Below are 22,823 nucleotides of genomic sequence, written 5' to 3'. Positions count from 1 at the left end.
TTCCTTGGATGCAGCCCAGGATGCGATTGGCTTTCTGGGCTGCAAGCATGCATTGTTGGTTCATGTTGAGCTTCTCCCTCTCCACTATGTGGTGAGGGGCAGCGGTCCCACCGTGCCCCCTGGGCCTGCCCCAGCAGCGGGGGCAAACAACGAGCTGGCCTCAATAGTAGGGGCTGCCTGGCCATGCTGCGGGGAAGCCCTGGGCCCTGTCAGGAGACTGTGGCCTCCTCAGGCCTCACAGCACAGGGAAGAGAAACAGCAGTTGGGCCCCGTGCAGGGGAGGGGGCGAAATAGCAAAAAAAAAAAAATTTTCAGGAAGAAACTCTTCAGTAGGGCCTGTTGTGACAGAACAAGGGCTAATGGTTTCAAAAAAGAGGGGGGTAGATTTATATTGGATATTAGGAAAAAAATTTTTACAATGCAAGTTGTAGAACACTGGAACAGGTTGCCCAGAGAGGTGGTGGATGCCCCACCCCTGGAAACATTCAAGGCCAGGATGGATGGGGCTGTGAGCAACCTGATCTGGTTGGAGACGTCCCTGCTCCTTGCAGGGGGGTTGGACTAGATGACCTTTGAAGGTCCCTTCCAACCCAAACCATTCCATGATTCTATGATTCTATGATTCTATGATTTCAAAATTCCAGGCTTGCTTCCTGAAGCAAAGCCACTTCCCTTTTGAAATAGCTGGGGAATCCAACAGCCAGAAAAATCCACAGGAGAAACTTCACGGCAGAGAGAAATCTTTTGGGAAGACATTAAAGAGAGACCTATCTGCAAAATTGATTCTGGAGGAGACCTCGTCCTTCTGAATACTTTTTTCTTTTTTTCCTAGTCTGTTGCCTGAGAACAATTTTAATTAGGGTCTCCTCATTTTAGAGCTTGGCAGTATGAGAAAATTGTCCAGGAAAGCTATTCTGGAGCAGAGGGTCAGGGCAGAGGGTCAAGAAGTAGAAAGAAGCAGTGCCACTACTGCGTTTTGTGGCGGTTTTCTGACCCTCTGTAAATACAGGTCAGTCAAAATACACAGGTGGATGTTTGCTCTTCTATAGTATTTTCCCTTGTGGACTCCTTATTCCAAAATAAAAGTTTCTACACCTGAAAATTGATTCTGTTCTGGGAGGAAACTAAGTATCTGCAATGAAATACTTCTCACTCCGAAACAGGAGTATCCCCATAGGCATCTACTCCAGGATTACTCCAGTGGGAGAGCTGTTCCGCTCAGGTTCCCCATTCAGCCATTTTCCACCGTGTCTGTGCTCAAAAACCTCCCCCCCTTCAAATGAAAGCTGAGCCTAGGATTCTTTGATTGCTGTCTAAATCTTGCTCTTTCTGCAGTGATTCTGCTAGTAAGGAAAACAGAAAAATTGTCTGTGATTACAATGGTCAAACTTTTCACATTTTTTGTATCTGTCCTCATTATTTATGGAGAAAAATGATTCATATGCAGCCTTCCCAGAGATGCAGCATCCTTCTCATCTGTTAAAGATTTTCCCTTGATGCCAACAGAGCTTCAGAAATTTGCATCGTTTAAGGATCTGCCTATTTGTATTTCGCATGGGTTGAACTAGTGAGAGAACAAATCTGAAATGAGTCAGTATTTTTCCTGTGCCCAAGTGAGATTGTTTGAAAACTCCCTTGGCTGTGGGCTCACTGAGAACTGAGCAGTTCCCCTTGCAATGACTAAACACTCTTTCAATGGAATCGTCTCTCTGAGGGGATCCTTCCTTAAATTATTTCTGTCCATTCTCAGTAGCTCAGCCCCGTCACAGTATTTGCATAATAAGCCGTCTCTGATTTGAGTGTGTCACGTCCACACAGGGATCAGCGTGATCACCCAGTCTGGGCACCTGCATAATGATCGTCTGCTGGAGAAGTGTCTTTAGTAAGCCCAGTGTTCATGGCTGAGCTGCAGCATTGCCTGCAGAGAAGTACAAAGTCTTGCCTTAAAGACTTCCATATAAATGATCTAACACAGCCCCCAGCAAGGTATCCCAGTAGCTAAGCGTTAAAAACATGTACCTTATCTCTCCAAAATGCTTCTTCTGTAATGTCTGGCTGCATTGGGTAGAGACCATGATCAAGGCACAAACAAATGAGCCTTACACCACTACATGATGTTCTGACTTTCCCTACAGAAGTTTCCTCATATGAATATCAATTTTTCACCAAATCTCCTGTATCAGCACTCCTAGAATTGGCTTAGCTTTACATTTCTCTCACAACCCCTTGCTATAAATAGCTGAGTCTCATATATCATTTAAGGAGAATAAAACATTACTCCTTGCATTCATTTATTTGATTTTAAAGCCCTGCTTGTATGTTAATCAAACGCATAAAGTGCTGAGGTGCACAGGTGCCAAGTAAAAGTCAATATTTTACTGTGAACCTCATTTATCTACATTAGCCTGAAACAAGGTAGATCTGTAAATTTGGACATTATTGAATTTAATGACAAAGATCAATTACAACATCTTTGACACGACAGGAATCTGTCAGATGAGGGGGAAAAAGCATTACTCTTTCCTAAGGGAGTCTATAAATGCTGGCTGATTGGGACCATCCATCTCTTCCAGTGGACTGATGTGTGCGAATGCTTAAATAATATTAGTTGTGTCTGAAATACAGACCCACAGTTTGAAAGGAGTTTAAAACAGAGCTACGTTATAGTGAGTTCTCTGAGGGATTGCTCAGTAGGATTGGCTGGAGTACAAGAAAAAAGAACTAGAAAGTGTCTTCACGAGAGAGATCCACAATTTGGCTGCAAAACTGAATGTAATTCTGAATTTAGACTGCTTCTGTCTGCGTCCAGTACACAAATACCAACCATAACTGTTTAATGAGCATGGTGGTAGTGCAGACTGTTAATTACAAAACTCCCCAGAAGCACAAGCACTGCTTTACCGAAACTTGGGAAAACGTGGACAATAACCTCTCCTGATGGAAACTGCCAAATTTCACTGAATTCAATGTCTAAAGACCCGTAACACTTCCTACCCATCCTTCAGCCCTACGCCCTTCCTCCACCATTGGGTAGGAAGGGTTACTCTTTCCAAGTTGCTGATACACCAGCTGCTTGGTAAGACAGTTTTTGCCAGTGGCCACGTACAGCTGGGCCTGACTGGAATGCAGGTAAGGTTTCCCAAAGGAATTTTTTTTTTTTTTTCCCTCATTGGTTTTCCAGACTTCCATCCTTGACTTGCTGGGTACCATCACAACCTTTGAACTTATCAGGAACTGAAGAAGTTCAACACGTTTTAAGATTGGCTGTGTATCTCAACATGTTTTTCCAAATCCTGGAAGCCAAATCTAACTGTATTCTTAGTGCATTTTTAGTTAGCATTACAGACTCGTTATAGAATCATAGAATCATAGAATGGTTTGGGTTGGAAGGGATCTTTAAAGGCCATCTAGTCCAACCTCCCTGCAAGGAGCAGGGACATCTCCAACCAGATCAGGTTGCTCAGAGGCCCATCCAACCTGGCCTGGAATGTTTCCAGGGATCAAGTCTTTAAACATGCAAATCCTGTAACCCTAAAGGAACGTCATTAGACTGCTTACACAGGGAAGGGCTACAAGGTTATATTCTGTATTTTCACTCAGAAGTCTTAAGTAACTACTCCCAAAAAAAGCAAGGTCTTTTGTTTGAGAAGTTCTAAAATGAACTCCTACAACACCAATCACTTTGTCTTCCTTTACATTTATCTTATTTAACAGCTCAAACCACCCAACAACCTATCCAGCTTGAGATGGCCTAGAGTATGCTGCTCAGATGTTGATTCCTCTACACCCAGAAAAGGTCGGTTTGTTCGTAATCCAAACCTGGGGGGTGGGTGAGACATGTATCTGTGTGTGGCAAGACAGGGACTGATACCTCTGGGATTAGGTGCAGAACGGTGTCTGGAGCTTTAGTAACAGCCTGTTAGGGACTAGCACTGTGGCTTATTTGTTGTCTTACCAGTTTTGATCCTGAATGTATAGTTCACTGGTTGCCAGTTAATTTATATATCACTAATATGTTTATAAAACTGTTCCATTCTGATTGAGGTTTAAACAGAACCGAGCAGCTTTTTGCCCGAAATACGATCAACTTCTGACAGGAACAGTTGGTTTTTAATAGGTCAAACCCTGGTATTTTATCACCATCTGCTGGAGACAAAGTGGCATTTGCTTAAAAATAAAAATTCAGCCTCAGCCCTACAACTTTTTATTTTGTGGACAAAATAATCCGTACCTCTCCATAAAGATTCAAAGATCTTAAAGGCAGCAAAGATGTGTGAGACCTCCATGGAACCCGAGTCCCAAAAAGTCATCTGAGGAATAGACAGAAATTATGTGATCTCTTATATTTTCCTACTGTTCTGTCATTGCTAAATCTTTCACTGAACCGTAGTCAGGTGCTGTCAGATATCACTGCCATGACAAAGGCTTCAAGGTTGTTGGTAAGTGAAATAAAATTCACAGCGCAGACACCGATTTCGTCTGTCACTGGAAAATAAAAGTACACAGAAGGGCATTAAAACAGGCATTATTTGTCCCACAGTAAGACCAGTGATCATCCCTTTCAGTTGCCCAGAGAGTCTTAAAACTCTTTCTCAAACCTCAGAAAAGCAGCACTACTGAAAAGTAAACTATCCTCTCCCTCCTTCCTGCCCCTTGCTGCAACCTAATGCCCTTATGGCTTCCCCCAGTCTCACTATTCCTTCTTTCCCCTCTTGTATCTCCTGTCACACCTAAACACCAGCACCGAGACCTGCAGAAATGATGGGGTTCATCCCACTTAAATTCCAGTGTAACTAGGGCTCCTCAGTTAGAAGGCAAAGATGTCTTCTGTAGTTACTGGCAACCAAGATGCTCTTCCAGGGGACAATTTCTGTCTTAGAGCAGCCACTATCTAGAAAGAACAGAGGGAAAACATGATTTTAATTTAGGTACTTCCTTCAGGTTGTTAAGTACCAAGAAGGCCTTAGTACTCCCTTCTTGGCTTGGTGCTCAACCTAGAGGCAGCTACAGAGGAACTTCTGCAGCCCCCCCATGTGACCTGTTCAGTGTGGATGGAGTCTATGGTGCTATCTAAATTTCTCCTGAGCATGTACAGACTGGGTTTCTTCAAATATTTCATACATAGATACAGCTGAGCTTGTTTTCATGGCATCATTTCTGACTTAAGGCTCCCTGCCACCAAATTGCAAGGCCCTCCTTTAGAGCATGAGGGAATTAGGTCTTCTGAAATAACAGGTCATCCAATATTTTTTTTTGCACTTAAGCAAAACAATGTGGGTTTTGACTCATGTCTGGGAAATAACTGAAATATTCTGTCTGAAACTTTCCCATATAAAAAAAAAATAACCTAAGGCAGGAACTTAGTGAAAATAACTTTATTCCTAACAGTTAAAGTTTGGACAAGTTGAGAAGCAACCAAGAAAAGTTTACGATAATGGCAAATTATAATGCAAATTTAAATCTTTTAATACAAAACGGTGCCACCAAATGCACCTGTGTTCACTGTCTGTGGATTTTGATTGCTTTACACAGTTATTTGAAGAGACCCAAAAGAATATAGCTAGTCTGCAGTTAAGTTAGACACTTTGGCTTTATTTTCCAGGCTTCAAGTGAATATTCAACCTCTGCAAATTCATCTGGTAATTTTTCCTGATCACTATTTCTGTAAACAAAATGTTCACTGGCTCCTAAAGGGTGAAGATTAATGCCACACTTGGTCAACATCACTGAGTAAAGCAACAACACAACAAATACAGGCCACTGCCCACCAGAACGATTATTAAAATCTCTTTTCTGAAATGACCTTAGAGTCATTGACCCCAAACCACTCAACATTGCGTTCCTGCATACTCCATTTAGCCTTGTTCCTCCTCTGTCCCATGAGGCAGCTCCTTCTTCACCATTACATAACTGCATCCTTCCTATCACACATTTCCATTACCCCAGATGCCCCCAGCCCTACTGCTTTCTGCCACTCGAGTGTTTCTACGCAACCTCATCCAAGCTCTCAAGAAGCAGAGCTCTGAGATACGCCGGCTGCTTAGAGGAATCAATTCTTGAAGCATCCCAGGCCTGTTAAGTCAGCGGAACAGGTCAAGAGTCCATTCTTCAAAATCGTCTGATCACATATGGCCAACAAAGAAAGCTTTACTGAAACGGGAGAGACATCCACCTGTGGGCAGATCTGGCTGGTGCCTATTTGACTGCTGACAGCTCTCCTGCAGCGAATCTGTGGGAAACAGACCATGGGCAGCTTGCTCAGCCTAGATCTGGTAGATACAGAGCTGGGCAGCTGCAGCTGCCGGAAACACTGTGAACATCAAGAAGAAATTGTCTCCAGTTCCTTCCTCTCTTCTAGAGCAGCAGAGCGGAAAAAAATCTCTGTGCCTGGAAAAGATGCAAAACCCTAGTTTCCCTGTGACCAAGAAATGACAAGAATGATCAAAAACAGAATCGTAGAATAAGAGAACAGTTTGGGTTAGAAGGGACCTTTAAAGGCCATCTAGTCCAACCCCCCTGCAAGAAGCAGGGACACCTCCAACCAGATCAGGTTGCTCAGAGCCCCGTCCAACCTGGCCTTGAATGTTTCCAGGGATGGGGCATCTGCCACCTCTCTGGGCAACCTGTTTAGAACAATATGGAACAACTTCTGCACAATAAATGACTACATAGGTTAAGACTCATCAGGCTGGAAAAGATTCAAGTGAAGAGGGACGTGACATAGACTCATGAAGTCATTAATGGCCTGGAGACTAGACGGACAGCAGAAAAATACACCAGTAAACCAAAAGAAAAGGGCATTTAGAGAAGGAGGAAAGGAGAACAATAAAAAAGCCTACATCATCAGTCTTTTACAAGCTATTATTGCTTTTGCAGCAGTGACTAATTTGAATAGACCAAGCTCATAGTACAAAAAAATTACTCTTCATTCAGGAAAAAAAAAAGTTGCTGTTCACAGTTTTTGCTCATCCAGCACCCACATCTCACTGCACCCATGTTCAGACACCTGTAGATGCTGCTGGTCCGTGTTCATATGTGATCCCAGTATGTATTCTGGCACACCACCCACCGTTTTATGGGTGAACTTATGGATCAGTCTGGACTCAGCTTTCCTGGGATTTCTTCCTCTTATTCATGCCTTTGCTTCACCCAGGAACAACTGCCTTCTTAGAGGTTCTCTACACATAACTGTTCCCTGTGTTGTACAACTATCTGTTAATATTGAATAGGAAATATTTTCACCTATTGCACACAGGGAACATGCCTGCTCTGCATGACCCTCTTTTACTTGAATGGCACTAAGCCACAGATCTTGAGCCACAGATCTTAGTAGCAGGTCAGGTGGAGATCAAAATATCACATGTACATTCTAAGGCAACATCATAACCAGCAGTAAGTCTGCTGTTCTCCTTGCACGGAAAGCTCAACAAGGTTTAGGCAAATACTAAAGAATTAGGTTTAAATTTAAAAGAAAAAAAAATAAAAAACCACCACCTCATGCCTCAGCAAGAGTGCACGAGAGCCATGCTGAGATGAGGCCTGCAAGATAAGGTTGCCCTGCACCTTTTAGACATGGTGCAATCTCAGAGGTCCGTAGCAAATTGGCAATGTGAGATGAGCCCTTGCCTAATTAGCAGATTTCTCGTTGTGCCTCAGTGCCTGCACTGCAGAACTTTGCCACCCTCCACTAATTTGCAACATCTCAAGCTTTAAAACACTTTCTTTCATTCCACTTCATCAGAGCCAGCTGGAAACGCACCAGCCAGGTGGAGAACTCACTTCCAAGAGTTCATGTGCCAAATGAGGCCTGGGACTCGGGCAGTTCTGCACCAGTGCCTCACCGCTTCTCACACCTGGGCTTCTTGCTAAATCCAAGACGTGAATCAGACAGAAATATTTATTCTATCACATCCATACAAATAACAGTGGGCTAGCACCGGGATTTTTAATACATCTTGCTTTCCTAATTCCCACACATAAACACATGGCAAGGTACAGGTTGGTTACTCCAGCTGGTAGCAGGCACCAGGGTCTTTATTTTGTATTTTCAAAGTTTTTAGCGTTTGGAAAGGAAAGACCCCAACATTTTCTTAAAACAGCATCTTGGTGAGGATTCAAGTTAGAATGACATGCAGACATGTTCAGTCAGCTCACAAAAACAAATAAGACCATTAATTTCCCCATCTGTCCTACTCTAAGGGCCTTTTTATACTGGAACTTGTCCAACACTTCATTTCAGTCATTATTACTCCTGGGAGCAATTTTTGCCCCCTGCTTTATCTTGTCCCTATTGTGAAAAGTTGGTTGGGAGATGCCAGAGACCTAGCAGAGCCTCTTGTGAAGAAGTAATTTTTTTTCACAGAATCTAAGATCTCTGTATTGGCTTTGTCTGCACAAATTCACGTTTTGGACAAGTTCAAACCATAGATATTTTTCTGGGGAAGTTTGTAACCAATTCAGAATGAAGGCTGGGAACTTGAAAGGAAACTGAAGTTCCGTTTTGGTACATGTAAGGAGTCTTTTCTACAATCACTTCCAGATGATGTTTCTCCTCAGAAGAAAACAGAAGGGCTCCATGCAAGAGAGGAACACCACCACTGTCAGCAATTTGAGGCAGAACTTGGTATTCAGCAGCCTGAAGGATCTCCCTAAATGTTTACTCCCTAGTGCACAAACCAACTTAGAAAAGGAAAGAAAGGTTTGCCGTACACACTAGGGCCTAGAACATCTCCCTTTGTAGAAAGATCCACTACAGCTGTATAATCCCATGCCACACAGGGGTGAGCTGAGTGCTGGAAACATGAACCTCCTCATATCATTGCTCACGCCTCCCATCTCAGTCATACCTTCCTCTATACCTGACAGAACGACCGTCAAATGCTATCCCACTGCATCCCTTTGGCTCTTCTTTCATATTGTGAAGCAGCTCAAGAGAAAAGCAGCTGCAAGAGCAGCAGCCAGTGCCTGGAACCTCACAATGACTGGCAGGCAGGGGAGGTGAACAGGGCTGGGGGGCAAAAGGTGCTGCTGGTCCACAGACAACTCCACTGTCACCTCCACACATGTGGCAGAAGAGGGGATGCTGCTTTCTGTGCCAGCAGCCCTGGACTCCACTTACCCCAAAAGACTTACTTTGACCACAGTCATTTCCAAAGAATTTATGGCAAACCCATCTGTTGGAGAGAGTCTAGAGGAGGCCGTGAAGATGATCAAGGGCCTGGAGCACCTCTCCTGTGAGGCCAGGCTGAGAGTTGGGACTGTTCAGCCTGGGGAAGAGGAGGCTCCAGGGAGATCTGATAGTGGCCTTCCAGAACGTAAAGGGGGCCTACAGGAAAGATCACAGAATCACGGAATGGTTTGGGTTGGAAGGGACCTTTAAAGGCCACCCAGTCCAACCCCCCTGCAAGAAGCAGGGACATCCCCAACCAGATCAGGTTGCTCAGAGCCTCATCCAGCCTGGCCTTGAACGTTTCCAGGGATGGGGCTTCCATCACCTCTCTGGGCAACCTGTGCCAGTGTTCTACAACTCGCATTGTAAAAATTTTTTTCCTAATATCCAACCTAAATTTACCTCCCTCTATTTTAAAACCATTACCCCTTGTCCTATCACAACAGGCCCTACTGAACAGCCTCTCCCCATCTTTCTTGGGATAGATGAGGATGAGAGATGAGGAGATGACTCTTCAGCAGGGCCTGTTGTGATAGGACAAGGGGTAATGGTTTTAAAATAGAAGGAGGTAGATTCAGACTGGACATAAGGGAAAAAATTTTTTACACTGAGGGTGGTGGAACACTGGAACAGGTTGCCCAGAGAGGTGGTGGATGCCCTATCCCTGGAAACATTCAAGGCCAGGTTGAATGGGGCTCTGAGCAACCTGATCTGGTTGGAGATGTCCCTGCTCCTTGCAGGGGGGTTGGACTGGGTGGCCTTTAAAGGTCCCTTCCAACCCAAACCATTCCGTGATTCTGTGATTCTATACTTGGTGTACATCAGCATGTTTAATCAGGCAGTTTTTCTGATTAATTTTCCTTTTCATCTCTCTTATTTTCTAATGCAGATTTTACCTGCTCCTAAGTGCTTCGGCCGGTTTTACCTGGATTTAAGTGCGAACTACATCTCCCGTCAGGCCTCGCCCGGCACCGTGCAGCCCCGCCGGCGCAGGGGGCGCGCATTGCACCACGGGAGTTGTAGTCCGCGTCTCCCCTTGAGCCGTACTCCGGAAGTGGCTCGGAGGCCCCAGGGTGGAGGGGGTGGGAGGCGGGGGTGCTGTTGATTTCCGGGAGACGGCGCCCATGGAGGGTCCGGAACCGCGAAGCGTCTGAGGGGGTTCGGCAGCCGCCGCCATGTTCGGCTGCCTGGTGGCAGGCAGGCTGGTGAGCGCTGCCCGGGCCGCGGGCGGGGCCTTCAACCCGCTGGGGGCCGGGGTGCAGCTGCCGCAGGGCCGCTCCGCGGGGCTCGCCCTTCCCTTCCCTTCGCCGGGCCCGGCCCGGGGCTGGCCCCAGGCAGAGGGGACCCCGCCGTCCTCGCCACGCCCGCCCGCTGCCTCGGCTGGCTCCTGCTCCTCATCCCAGAGCCGCTGTGGAGGCTCGTAGCTGGGAGGCGGTCGCCGTCCCCTCCGTTAATGGAGAGGCCTGGGCTCCTCAGAGACAAGCTGCGAGCTTAAAAGAAGCTTTTTAAGGCTAGATTGTGCCTTGGCTGCAAGGATGTGGCTCTCTCGGGTAAAGAGGAGGGTATCTTTTGCTCTGGCGTTTTGCCATCCTGCTAATGCCTGTCTCAAGGTCTATTGTATTTCCTATGTGAACAGGTTTCCATGATCCTGGGGTTGTGCCAGCCAGGTGGTCAACAGCCACTGCTTATTGACTTGGCAACCTCTTCTGCACCCTATTTTCCTCCTACGCACATGGGGAGCGAAGGTATTCTGATCCTGTAGTCCTGGGTGGGATATACCTTCAGTGCAGGTAGAACACGACTGTTGTGCTTTTTTTTAGTAATATTTTTTGCAGTTGTTCTTCTGCTGTGTTTGACTTTTATCTGGCTATTTGCTCTTTAGGTTAGCACGTTCCTCACTTTTTGTTATGTTCCACTTTAGGTGTGTATCTTTAAAGGGAAATTCACACTTGCAGTCAAAGATGAAAAACATAGTGATACTAATAAAAGTTTTGTTCTCTTTAGGTACAAGCAGCTCCCCAACAAGTGGCTGAAGACAAATTTGTATTTGATTTACCAGACTATGAAAACATCAACCATGTAGTGGTCTTCATGTTGGGAACAATACCGTTTCCAGATGGAATGGGAGGATCTGTCTATTTTTGTTATCCAGACCAGAATGGGATGGCAGTGTGGCAGCTGCTGGGGTTTGTCACTAATGAGAAGCCAAGTGCCATCTTCAAAATTTCTGGTCTGAAATCTGGTAAGACTGATAAAAGCTAACAGTCAGTGAAACAGATGTGTTCCTGCATGCATAAGGGGATAAATATTTGAAGGTGGTTTTGAACAAAAAGCTACTTGACAGGGCTGAGGGAACTGGGATTGTTTAGTCTGGAGAAGAGAAGGCTGAGGGGAGAGCTTGTCGCCCTGTACAACTACCTGAAAGGAGGTTGTAGGGAGGCAGATGTTGGTCTCTTCTGCCAAGTAACTAGTGATGGACAAGAGGAAATGGCCTCAAGTTGTGGCAGAGGAGGTTTAGATTGGATATTAGGATAAAGAGTGGTCAAGGATTGGAACAGGCTGCCCAGGGAAGTGGTGGAGTCACCATCCCTGGAGGTGTTCAGAAAACCTGTGGATGTGGCACTACAGGACACGGTTTAGTAGGCATGGTGGTGCTGTGTTGGTGATTGGAGTTGATGATCTTCGAGGTCTCTTCCAGTCATAATGGTTCTATGATTCTAAGGCAGACCTCTGTATTTTCAGGTAGTCCCAAGCAGATGTGGTACCAGAAGCAGTCTGTCAAGGAAGTTTGTCCATACGTTAATGTTCCCAGCAGAATTTCTCCCTCCTCTTCTCTTGTACGTGGTGTTGATCTGGAAATTCCTTTGAGCAGGTGTGCCATGCGTTCCAGTGCTGCTCCTGCGTAGAGAACCTGAGGAAGAATGACCCTGTAACTTCCATGGCATGGTTTTGGGCATTTGTCTAGACATGCCTGCAAGATTTCCTTTCAGTTTCTACTGCTAAGTGGTTGTATTCTGTGTAACACAGAGACAGGTCTTGTAATGACTAAAATCTGACGCAATTATTTCAGACAGCTGCTTCCCATTCCCGTGCGGTTGCACTGTGTAAGTCTCCAGTAGAGGGTATCGTCATTGCAAAGCAGCTTTCCAAATGTTTCGGTATTTTTAATGTAGACCCAAGTAAGAGAAGTCTGACTCGTAGAGGAGACAGAAAATGCTGGTGCTACCTGAAGTAGATGCGGGTGTGTTTTCCTAAATATGTGGAGGTTTTGTCATGCGTGTTATAAAAACGATGAAGCACCCAATGGCACATCTTTGTCTCGTTGAAGGGACAGATATGTCAGCCTCAAGTGTTACGGTGATAAAGTAATGCACATCTTTTCTAGGCTCCAGTGTGGTCTGTAGCATTAACTTGAATCTCTATATTGGTTAGAATAGTTCTCAAAGAACTGTGACATGTTTGAGTACATGTGCCATGCCATGAGGCAGTGCTGTGCTTGAGCTGAACAACAGGAAGCTGCGCCGTTCCCGTTGTTGTCTGCAGTTTATTTCTGACTGTCGAGTCAGTATGAGCTGCACAGCCTTAGTTTCCATGACCATAAACAATTGTATGATGGAGAAGACTGTGAGGCTGTGGAAAGGGGAGACCAAAGAGGGGTTACAGGGAGCTGGAATCATTGAGAGGCATTACTGGGGGTTGAAATCTGCATTTTGAGTTTAATCCCTTGTTGAGAGGAACAAATTTGTGTCCCTGTTTGTCAGTTCGGTGTGAAGCCGCGGCTGTAGCAGTTTCTTGCTACATGGTGAAGAGCGCCAGCACGTTTCTTACGTGGACCTGAGTGGCTTAGCTGAAGGGTAATAGTGGTTTATTACGCAGACTTGGGGAAAGGTTAGGTGCACCATTTGTAACTCCTATGTTAAGTTTATGTTTAGTGTCTGAAATGCCCTGCAACTGCACAGGTTTTGCAACGTGTGTAACTTGCCTGCGTTGCACCCTGTTGTAAGGACTGGTTGGGCTGTTAAATACGGTATCTGGGGATGTGGTGTTAGGCTTCTGGCCTCTGAGGGTCAGTAAAATGGCGTTGCTCCAGGTTTTTTTTTTCCTTTGCTTCTCTCCTTCCTGTCCCGTCCTCACTCAGGAAAGCCAATGCAGGTGAAGTTGGCAGTGTTTCCAAGCTGCGTTGAGCTCTTGAAATTGTGCAATTTCTGCACTTGTGTAATAAACTGGAGCTGTAATAAATGCTGTAGTAAGATCCCTCGGTGCCTGTTGGAGCTGCGGCAGTAGTGCTGACTGTATTCATTCGTTAAGGTCACTGGCATTCCTAATGGAATCGCTGTGAGCTTTATCACTCAACAGAAGGAATTGTGGTCAGTTCTCATGGTGTGACTGCAGAGTTCAGGTTTTTTTTTTTTTTGCTTGGGCTCCTGGTGCCCTTGCAGAGCCTGACTGCTCTTGGAAGGCAAGACATAGACTCTGCTTGCTTTTTGTTGGTTTTTGCCACAGGTGGTGTGTTTGGGTTGCTTTGGAAAGTGTTGCAGGTAGAATGTTTTGCTGGCCTGCCTTTTCCCAGCAGGAAGCTGTGCTACAGGGAAGCAGTTTGGGCATAGATAATCAAACTTCAGAAGAATGCCATTGCTGGCAACTGTCACTGTTGCTGGCTCAGCTGTACTTCTACACGTGGAGAGGAATAATGGCTGGTAATACTTTAGTGCACGCAGTTGTATATTCTTCTCTGACTGCATGTTGTAAGATTTGGAATGCTCATTGCAAGAGCCAAGCATGGAAAAGATGGAGTGTATTTCAGTTGGTGTAAGAATGGCAGGGGATGCTTTTTTCTCAACATTTTAGGCAGACATCTTTCCAAGAGAGTGATTCTTGGAGAGCATGCAAAGTGACAGAATGGATGTGTTATTACTTAGATTGTAAGTGTCTTTCCAAAGTAGTGGCTCCATCTCTCTGACGGAGACTGTTGCTTGAGGATGTTACGGTTTTTCTTGTGTCAGCTTCTCAGGTGAAGAGATTACAGGATGTAAAACTTCCACCAGCGCTGTTGCTATTGGGATTTTTAATAATGAATTTGTGTGATATTTGTTTTCTAATAGCTTTTCTCTTTCTTAATACTTTAATAAGTTTTACCTATGTCAAGCAAGCGCCTATCTACACTAAAGGTTGAGAACACGCAGCAGTGGCATTTCTCAGAAGAGCTTCTAAACAGCACTTAAGGAGATGAACTCTCTTCTTATTGGCCATGTGTTAAAGTAACATTTTAATAGTGAGTGCTTTACTCAAAAATTTAGCACTGTGTTGCGGCTGTAAGGTCTGGAGTGAGATGGGACACTAGGCTTCAGTTGAAAAGGGCACTGAGTTTGTCAGTGTACTTTCCTTTTGGGCTGGATGTTGGCTTCTTGTGTCCCCGCAGAAGAACAGTCAAGTTTCTGAGACCTTCAGCCTGAGTTCAACTTTTCAAACTTCTGCTATTTCTGCAGGCTGAGTTTTTCACTATGAAACTAAGTCAGATGGTGCTTTAGATTTCAGTTAGTCTTTCTGTTTTCTTTCAAGGTAGCATTGCCTGGTCTGTAGGACAGCTTTGGATTTGCTTTACTTTCTCCTGGTAGTAAGAGGCCAGAGAGTGCTACTGAAACTTCTCTTCTGTGTTAAGAGGATATTTGTCTATTGTGCTCACTCATAGATGGAGTAGTAGTATTTGGTTACTGGTAGCACTGTGGTCCCCCAGACCTTTTCCCTGTATTTTCCGTTAGAGATGCTGACAGAGAGGAGTGCGTGATTTAAGTGACTGTAGGTGTCTATCGTTGTTCACAGAGGCCCTAGCTGGAGCTGGGACTGGAAATACTGGTTAATACTCTGTTGAGAAAGGTCAGAAGGGATGGCAGAGGGCTGGGATGATGCCTGTATGAGCGGTATGCAATGTGTGGGTGTGTTTCTGCCCGATTCCTTGTTTTCTTTGTGGCTCTTGCAAAGTCAGAGGCCTTTCTGTTCCGTAGCTGTTCCTTTGACCGTTGCTGGTGCTGGTGGTTTTGAGAAGTTCAGATGAGACGCTTCGAGTCAGAGCGATCTTGAAGTAACATTCTCTATTTTTCAGTGCACAAACAGGTTCACAAGAACCTGGCTTTGAATGAGTGAATCAAACAACTGTGCAGCAGTGCTGCGTGTTCCCTGTTTATCAGCAATTGTTACAATGTGAATTAAAGGCTTGGTTCCTTTAGAGGTTGGTTCCAGAGAGGCTCTGCTGCCTTTTACACAGATCATATCTCCTGTGAAATTCATTTACTTCATAGAGAGCCTTAAAATTATGTTTTTCCTTTTTTTTTTTTTTTTTTTTTTTTAGAAATTTCCTTAAGACCTGCTTTTTTACATGTTCTTGTTGCACTGTTTAATCTCTTGTGCTTATTTCTGTCTATGCTTGAACTGTGGGATTTTTCTGAGACAGGGAGATCTCTCTGGTGGGAGTTGAGAAACACCTTCTACAGAAAAAACACGGTAATTTAAGTAACACAGTCTTTACATGTGTGCCAAATCTAATGTGTGTTGTTTATGGTGTTTTCAGGGAAGGGCAGTCAACATCCCTTCGGTGCCATGAACCTCCCTCAGACGCCAACGGTGGCCCAGATTGGAATCTCAGTGGAACTGCTGGAGAACCTGGCCCAGCAGACTCCTGTTGCAAGTGCTGCTGTGTCATCAGTGGATTCATTCACGGAGGTAGCTCAGACATTCTGTTTTCAGAAGTTCTCTGTATTACTAAAGTCTTAAGAATTAAGCCTCTCAAGAATTAATTTTTAAAAAAAAAAGCTGCTGTGGGTGACTGTAGGATTGTAACCAGCCTAATCACATCATTTGGCTGGATGCTTTGATATACTGAAATTATTTTTTTCTTACGCTGGAAAACTGTCTCTCCTGTGAAGGGTTGGATTTTGCATGCTCAGTGGAGTAAGGCCGATAGACCTACTTGTGTCGATGTCACTCTACTGTAAAAGTATTTATGATGCTTCTTTGTATGAACAGCTGTGACTGAATGCATGTAAGAGACAGTGGATCTTTGGTGATTTGTAGGTGCTAGAACTGCAGGGATGGTCAAAAATTGCCCAAAAGTCAAGGCAGCCACGGGCATGGATGCAGGTAGATATCCAAGTGTACCACGGTCCTTTGAGAAATCTTCTCCTGTAGTTCTGCAGAACTACAGAATCATGCCCTCTCCCACAGAAAGATGGTTTAGGGATGTTTTGGGTTTTTTTTGAGTTCTTTCCCCATGGACCAGGCCTTGGGCTGCAAGACTTGCGATTTGCTTGCCCAGCCTGTCTGTTAGAACCTCTGGAATTCCTCAGGCAGCACTGGCATTGGGCATCTAGCAGCAGTTCAAGGCAAACTAGATTTTCATTGCAGGTCTTGATTTCCGTAACAGTGACAGCTCTGGCATTATCTTTTAATGTTTCAGAAGCTGTTAGACTGGTAATTGAACAGTAATCCTTATTCTTTATACACGTAATAGCTCCAGATAGGCTCCGTCTCTTGGAGAAAGTTATCATGACTAGGAGTTGACAGACAGCTATTTTTGTGTAGTACAGTTAATTGAGCTTTTCTGGAGTTGTTAGGGGCAAATGACATCTAAATTATATTTCTGATTCCACCAGGCTCTGAGCAACCTGATCTGGTTGGAGATGTCCCTGCTCCTTGCAGGGGAGTTGGACTGGATGGGCTTTAAAGGTCCCTTCCAACGCAAACCATTCTGTGATTCTATTACATCATCTCTTTGGAACTGCTACATTAGAGCAATAAAAGTATTTTTTTTAAAAGGCAAAATGATCTGTTGCTCCAAGGGGTTGCTCTCCCACTACATTTTTAGTAAGCTTTATGATTGTATATATATTTTTTTATATATATAGTTATATTATTAAAAATGATTCTATAAGTTGTATGGCAAAAAGTGGGACAAAACCACAGAGTTCTGTATGTGAGTGGGGTGAGACTGAGGGTGGGCTCCTGGGCTCTAGGACATCAGTTCTTCCACTCCTTTTGTAAGAGCAGGTGGAGGGAAGCATAAGAGTGTACATATGTTGCCCTAAGCCCTGTTTTTCTCCATAATTTCACTGTCTATGAAAATAGTTTGTTCTTCCACCAAAACAATGCATACTTTTAAAAAAAACAAAAGGAATGGGGGAAAGAAGAAGGTACCATGGACTTATGTATTTGTAGACTGGCTGGAAATGTCCTGCAGCCTCATCCTCTGCACACAGGGCTTGCTACTTCTTGGCTTCTCTTTCACTTTTTTAATTCATTATTCCTACAGTTTAGGAGTTTCCTGTGCATCTTTTTCATGTTTTCCTCAGCAAGAACTTGTGGCAGAGAATGCCAGGATAGCAGCCCTTATGTGGTGAAAGCTAAAGGAAATTTCCATCGCTGGAGTCTTCAGTGGTAACGAGGCAGTTTGCAAACTCTTCAGCTGGTTTAACAACTAGCGTTTGGCTGTGAGCTGGAATGGCAGCTTTGACCTGGTCTGCAGTTCTGATGGTTTAATTTGGAGGAGAGGGACAGCTCTTGTCACTGCATCACTCCTTTGTCGCAAAAAGAAAATGTTCTTCCCAAAGCTGTTTATCCAGTTGGATTAAACTGGGCAGGGACAGGGTGAGTGAAGATTCTGAAAATAATTTTTGGATGGATCTGAAGGCAAGATTGACAATTAGGATGTTTTGATCAATCTAAAACAGACATCCCTGCACCGACTATATCCACTTTCCCATTGTGTTTTACATGACAAGACCCATTTTACTTCATATGGGCGTTGTATATCTGTTAAACTTCTGCACAGAAATTCAAACTGAAAAAAAGACCTTACTCAAAATGTCTTCTTTTTTAATTTCAGTTCACTCAGAAGATGTTGGATAACTTCTATAACTTTGCTTCCTCGTTTGCTGTTACTCAGGCGCAGATGACCCCAAATCCTTCTGAAGCTTTCATTCCTGCCAACGTAGTTCTGAAATGGTAATGGCAGTGATCTCTGGTGACACACGTTCTTTTTTCTAAGCATGAAACCAGCCAGTTTCTAAGTATTGAACTACAGTTACGCTACCCAGTGAGATGATGCAAAAATGTTTAAAACTGTTTGGTTTTACTTATCTCAAGTATAGAGAGGTTCTGTCCACTGTTTTTATTTGTCAGCGTCTTCATATAAATTTGTTAGAAAAGTGCTGTACAGCCTATGAAATTTTTTTGCTTGTAGAAATGTCGCCTTTGACATCTATGGATTTGCACCGTGTTGCTGATTATGCAAATACCTTGGAGTCATGGAAAGACAAAACTCACTGATACTTGTCACTATTTGTTACGCTTGATCTCTTCCTAGACATCCTTCCAGCGTAGTTCTCTTGCCTGAGACTATGGGAGATGTGGAGAAATCGTGTTCCTAGTTGACCTGGTTCTGTCACCAAGACCCTTGAGCACAAATACAGAAGTGTCTGACAGCTGTTTTCCAGGGACTGGTTTAAGAAATGACTGTCTGTGGGGATAGCCTGTGTGGTCTGGAGATAAACTGTGAACTGCAGGCAGTCCTTTAGGGTGTCTGAAAAATTCTTTCCTACAGTTTATCAGTTTAGCCCTCCTTAGCCTCTACAGCATTAACCTAAACCCTTTTAAAAACTGTGTTTGGGCTCTGTGAATGCTGTTTTATCGTTAGTTCGAGATCTCATGAGTATGCAAGCAGTTAACGTAAGCAATATCTTGTCTTTGGGGGTGTAATTTGATGGAGATCTCTTCTGTTTAGAGTGGAACTGAGGGAGTTGGGGCTGTTCAGCCTGGGGAAGAGGAGGCTCCAGGGGGACCTCAAGGGGGCCTACAGGAAAGACCAGGAGAAACTCTTTGGTAGGGCCTGTTGTGACAGGACTAGGAATAATGGTTTCAAAATAGAGTGAGGTAGATTTAGATGAGATATTAGGAAAAAATTCTTTACAATGAAGGTGGTGGAACAGGTTGCCCAGAGAGGTGGTGGATGCCCCATCCCTGGAAACATTCCAGGCCAGGTTGGACGGGGCTCTGAGCAACCTGATGTGGTTGGAGATGTCCCTGCTCCTTGCAGGGGGGTTGGACTGGATGGCCTTTGAAGGTTCCTTCCAACCCAGACCATTCTATGATGCTGTGATATGTGGGTGAGGTCTGATGGGAGAAATCGAAGGGAAGACAGGCTAACGAGTCAGGTAACGGCTGGTCAGGGCCTGGATGACGCTGAATTTGCTTGTGGCTGTTGTTCAAAAGAGTACAGTGAAGCGAGTTTATTAGAGCATGTTTGCATATACAGATCTGTTAATGTGATTACAGCCACAGGAAAACAACACTTTTTGGTCTGTATGTTTGTGAGTGATTATAATGTGTTTAATTGTAGCTTTAATTGTAATACGTAGAGTATCTTAAGTCTCTGCAATGGGCTGGCTGCAATGGAGAGTCAATAGTTTGGCTTAGAAATTTATTCGTAAATAATCTTTTCTCTAATTTGTTTAAACAAAGATGTTTAAACATCTTTAGAGTCTCTTTTCTCAGTTGGGGGGGAACTACGAGATGGAGGAGAACCCTTTTTTGTCATTGTTTTCTTTGTTTAATTGGCAGTACCTTTTGATACCTTACAGCTTGTGAGGATTGCAAGGGGTTTTGAGGCTTTTGTAGCTCAAAGCCTGTAGGCTATCTTTTTCGTTTTGGGTTGGGGTTTTGGTTTTTTGGTTTTTTTTTTTTTTTTTTAGTATACAGAAACTACATACTTTCCCTATTTCTTCACTGTACATCAATAATGAATTCTGATGTTCAGTTTGTTTGTGGTTTCTGTGAGTATAGAAAGTGAAATTAGCACAGCACATGTGCATACGTGATCCCATTGTAAGTCACAATTATTTTTCCTCATTAGATATTACTAAAACATTACTGTGTATGAAAAATGTGGAACTTAGAATTATTTGGTGAGGGTGGAAAAATAATGGGGACTACTTTGTCTCAAGGTTTCTATAAGAACTACAAGGCAAAGGGATGCACGGCCTTGAGCGCAGCATTGTCTGCAGTCCCCTCTTCCTTCCCTGTGAGCACGTTACGCGTCTCTTGCTAGGATGCAATCCTGAGTTGACGGCTGTGGTCTCTGCACAGGCCTGCTCGAGCCTGTCAGGCTTGCTCACTCGTGTGCGCTGTCCCAGGAACTGAGAAGGGCTAGGCTGGCCCTGTGCATCTTAAATCCAGCAGTGCTGACAGGTGCAGCGCAGCGACAGCTGAACTGGTTTCAGAAGCAGCAGTGTTACCTTGTTTTTCCCCAGTATTACAGTGGGAATGGCATGAAGTTTTCTTGGTTTGGTTTCTCCAGTGTTTCTCCTGTGAGATACCTGGCCTGATTACTAGGATGATAGGCATCCTCAGACTCACACTTCTACCTGCCCAAACTTTGATTTCGTAGCCCAAAAAATGTCATGCACAAAACAGCCACTTCTAATTCCCTTACAATTTTACTGAGCTTGAATGAGCATCCTCTGGGATCCCACTTTAATGAAACGCATTGTTGTTGAAATGCACAAGTCTCACGGTGAATAGTCTTGATGTGGGTTCAGAAAGGAGGATTTTGGATTTACTCACTTCCTGGTGTGAAGTAGATGTAATTTACCATGTTCTCCACGTAGACTAAACTATTTGCCATTTTATTTGCAGCAACTTTTGGTTTGGTTTTTTTTTTGGTTTTTTTTCCTAGGTATGAAAACTTCCAGAGACGTCTGACACAGAACCCTCTCTTCTGGAAAACATGAGCTTAAATTGTGTCATTTGAAGTGCTTTCTAAACAGTGCTGTCTGAAAGGTGCAGCAAGGAACTCCACTGAGGAATTTTTGAGGAAAAAAAAAAAAATACGATTAGTCTGAACAGACAAACTTGTAACTTTTGTATTACTCTCAAAAATTATTTAAAATTAAAATCCGTGAAAACTACTTGCCTCCGCGTGGTTTGGTGAAATTTTTTTTTTTTTGTTTTTTAATTGAAGTACTTGGCTGCAACAAGAAATCAGTGTTGCATGTGCATGCATAGAAATATTCTTTTGAAACTGCATTTGAAGTGGAAGAAATTACAAGATGAAAAATGGCAGCACGGTTTCATCCTTTTCTGATGTTTTGGGGTGTTTAGTTGTGAACAAAATAAATGTAGTTTTTCCTTCTTTACCTCATTCTGAAGGGTGACCAGGCAACTGAGAATACACTGATGGTTTTCCTGTTGGTACGTAACTCTCTTAAGTTCTTTCACTTGTGGACAACCAATATTCCTGTCCCCAGGTCATTTATTGTACCACAGATGGTACAGTTGTATTTCCTTTTTGGCATGAAGACAATATTGAGCTTGATCTCAGGGTATCTATGTTTAACTTTTCCTGTATGAAAGTGTAATGAAGAGAGATCTTTGGGGACTCTTTCCCTGCTGCAAGTCAAATAGCTTTGAAACAGCCGTTAGGGGCCAATTCAGAGTCGTAGGTTTGTTTTTTGCAGCCCTAGACTGTGGTGAGTTGAGAGCTGCGAAATTATTGACAGTGGAGGTATTTGATGAATTTGTCTTTCTCTTCAGCTTTCTCTAATTATGGTATGAAAAATGATGTGGAGAAGGACAAAAATAAGCATAGTGGTTCTTAATACCTGGAAGACTCTTTCCATAAGAAAAATGGGTTACATCAAAACTGAATTTATGTCAAGGATGTGTAAGGTATCACTTCCACTGTTCAAGAGGAAGCTATTGTCTTCCACAATGAGAAACTCATTAACAGTGCAGTGAACTGAAGGTTGTTTTGCCTGTCCTCTGAGCCTCTCTTGGTCTCCTTTGAACTTTTCTGTGATTCTACTCAGAACTTACAACAAAGCATCTCCAGAGTCTCCATGAAAACAACGAATGTTCTAAATTTTTCTGGAGGGGTTGGAGGAAGCTGATGTCCCTTCAGTTTGATATGAGGAAGTATCTTTTCTTCAGTAGTTGCCACTACTTCATGCTCCAAGTAGCTTTTGAAAAGTAAAACTAATTCCATCCCAGGAGTTGTTTCCCAGAAGCCATGTAACAGGCCTAAACCCCAAAATACTTGAGCTCCTGCTCAACTAAGGACTTAATTTTCTCAAAGACACAGTTGTAGGCTGGCTGTGGAGAAGCAGCAAGGAGGGCAGTTGGCAGAGACCCAGGCTGCACTCCCGCACCAGAACGCATCACTAGGATCATTGTCTCTGACCTGTCAAATCCTGCTGTAGGTGGTTAGGGTACTCTTGTTACGCAGACAGCAGATGCCTCACACAGCTGACGATGTCACAAGTGGTATTGGAGGAAGAGAGAGGGACCAAATGGAAGCAGGAGTTAAGCTGTGATAGGGCACTGAACACTGCTGGTGGTCATTGCTCAGGTTCTCACATTTCTAAGGAAGCATCTGCCTGGTGTGGAAGTAAAATAATTAACACTTCAGAGGCCTTGCCAGACCTCACTAGTTAAGAAATGTGTGTCAGGATGACCCAACAGCCTGATTGAATTAACAAAGTGTGAATTATTTGTAAAAGAGGTACCGTGTAGAGCTTCCTTTATCTGACTGGAGCACCCCTGCAGGAAGCAATCCGTTGTTAACTGCTCTTCGTTGCAATTTTCTATAGTCCCGTGTATCTGACACGGT

The 22,823-nt window shown here is 44.0% G+C and overlaps 1 protein-coding gene across 7 annotated transcripts; it reads left to right on the top strand.

The window, feature by feature from the left end:
- The first annotated feature begins 10,258 nt into the window (after positions 1 to 10,258).
- Positions 10,259 to 21,123, top strand: HIKESHI (heat shock protein nuclear import factor hikeshi). Of its 7 annotated transcripts, none has more exons than XM_086739698.1 (6): positions 10,276 to 10,374; positions 10,806 to 10,914; positions 11,229 to 11,411; positions 15,735 to 15,886; positions 18,045 to 18,163; positions 20,892 to 21,123. In XM_086739698.1, exons 1-6 carry the CDS (start codon positions 10,345 to 10,347, stop codon positions 20,944 to 20,946), a joined length of 648 nt encoding a protein of 215 aa, XP_086595824.1. In that variant the 5' UTR covers positions 10,276 to 10,344; the 3' UTR covers positions 20,947 to 21,123. The 7 variants fall into 7 exon arrangements, with proteins under 7 accessions (XP_086595826.1, XP_086595824.1, XP_086595831.1 ...); XM_086739699.1 differs by lacking the exon at positions 10,276 to 10,374 and adding an exon at positions 10,399 to 10,719; XM_086739700.1 differs by lacking the exon at positions 10,806 to 10,914 and having other exon boundaries at positions 10,259 to 10,374; positions 11,174 to 11,411.
- The last annotated feature ends 1,700 nt before the right edge of the window (positions 21,124 to 22,823 follow it).

Source organism: Chlamydotis macqueenii, chromosome 1 (assembly GCF_036417535.1).
Source record: "Chlamydotis macqueenii isolate bChlMac1 chromosome 1, bChlMac1.mat, whole genome shotgun sequence".
NCBI classification, from domain to species: domain Eukaryota; kingdom Metazoa; phylum Chordata; class Aves; order Otidiformes; family Otididae; genus Chlamydotis; species Chlamydotis macqueenii.
Note: the sequence above shows the minus strand (reverse complement) of the source record. Positions and strands in the feature narration are given on the sequence as shown.

Bases quoted from the DNA above. Each gene is read 5' to 3' on its own strand.
- HIKESHI (XM_086739698.1), top strand. From the start codon at position 10,345: ATGTTCGGCTGCCTGGTGGCAGGCAGGCTG. The intron at 10,375-10,805 runs GTGAGCGCTGCC...CTATGTGAACAG, and splicing joins GCCTGGTGGCAGGCAGGCTG to GTTTCCATGATCCTGGGGTT. The intron at 18,164-20,891 runs GTAATGGCAGTG...TTTTTTTCCTAG, and splicing joins GCCAACGTAGTTCTGAAATG to GTATGAAAACTTCCAGAGAC.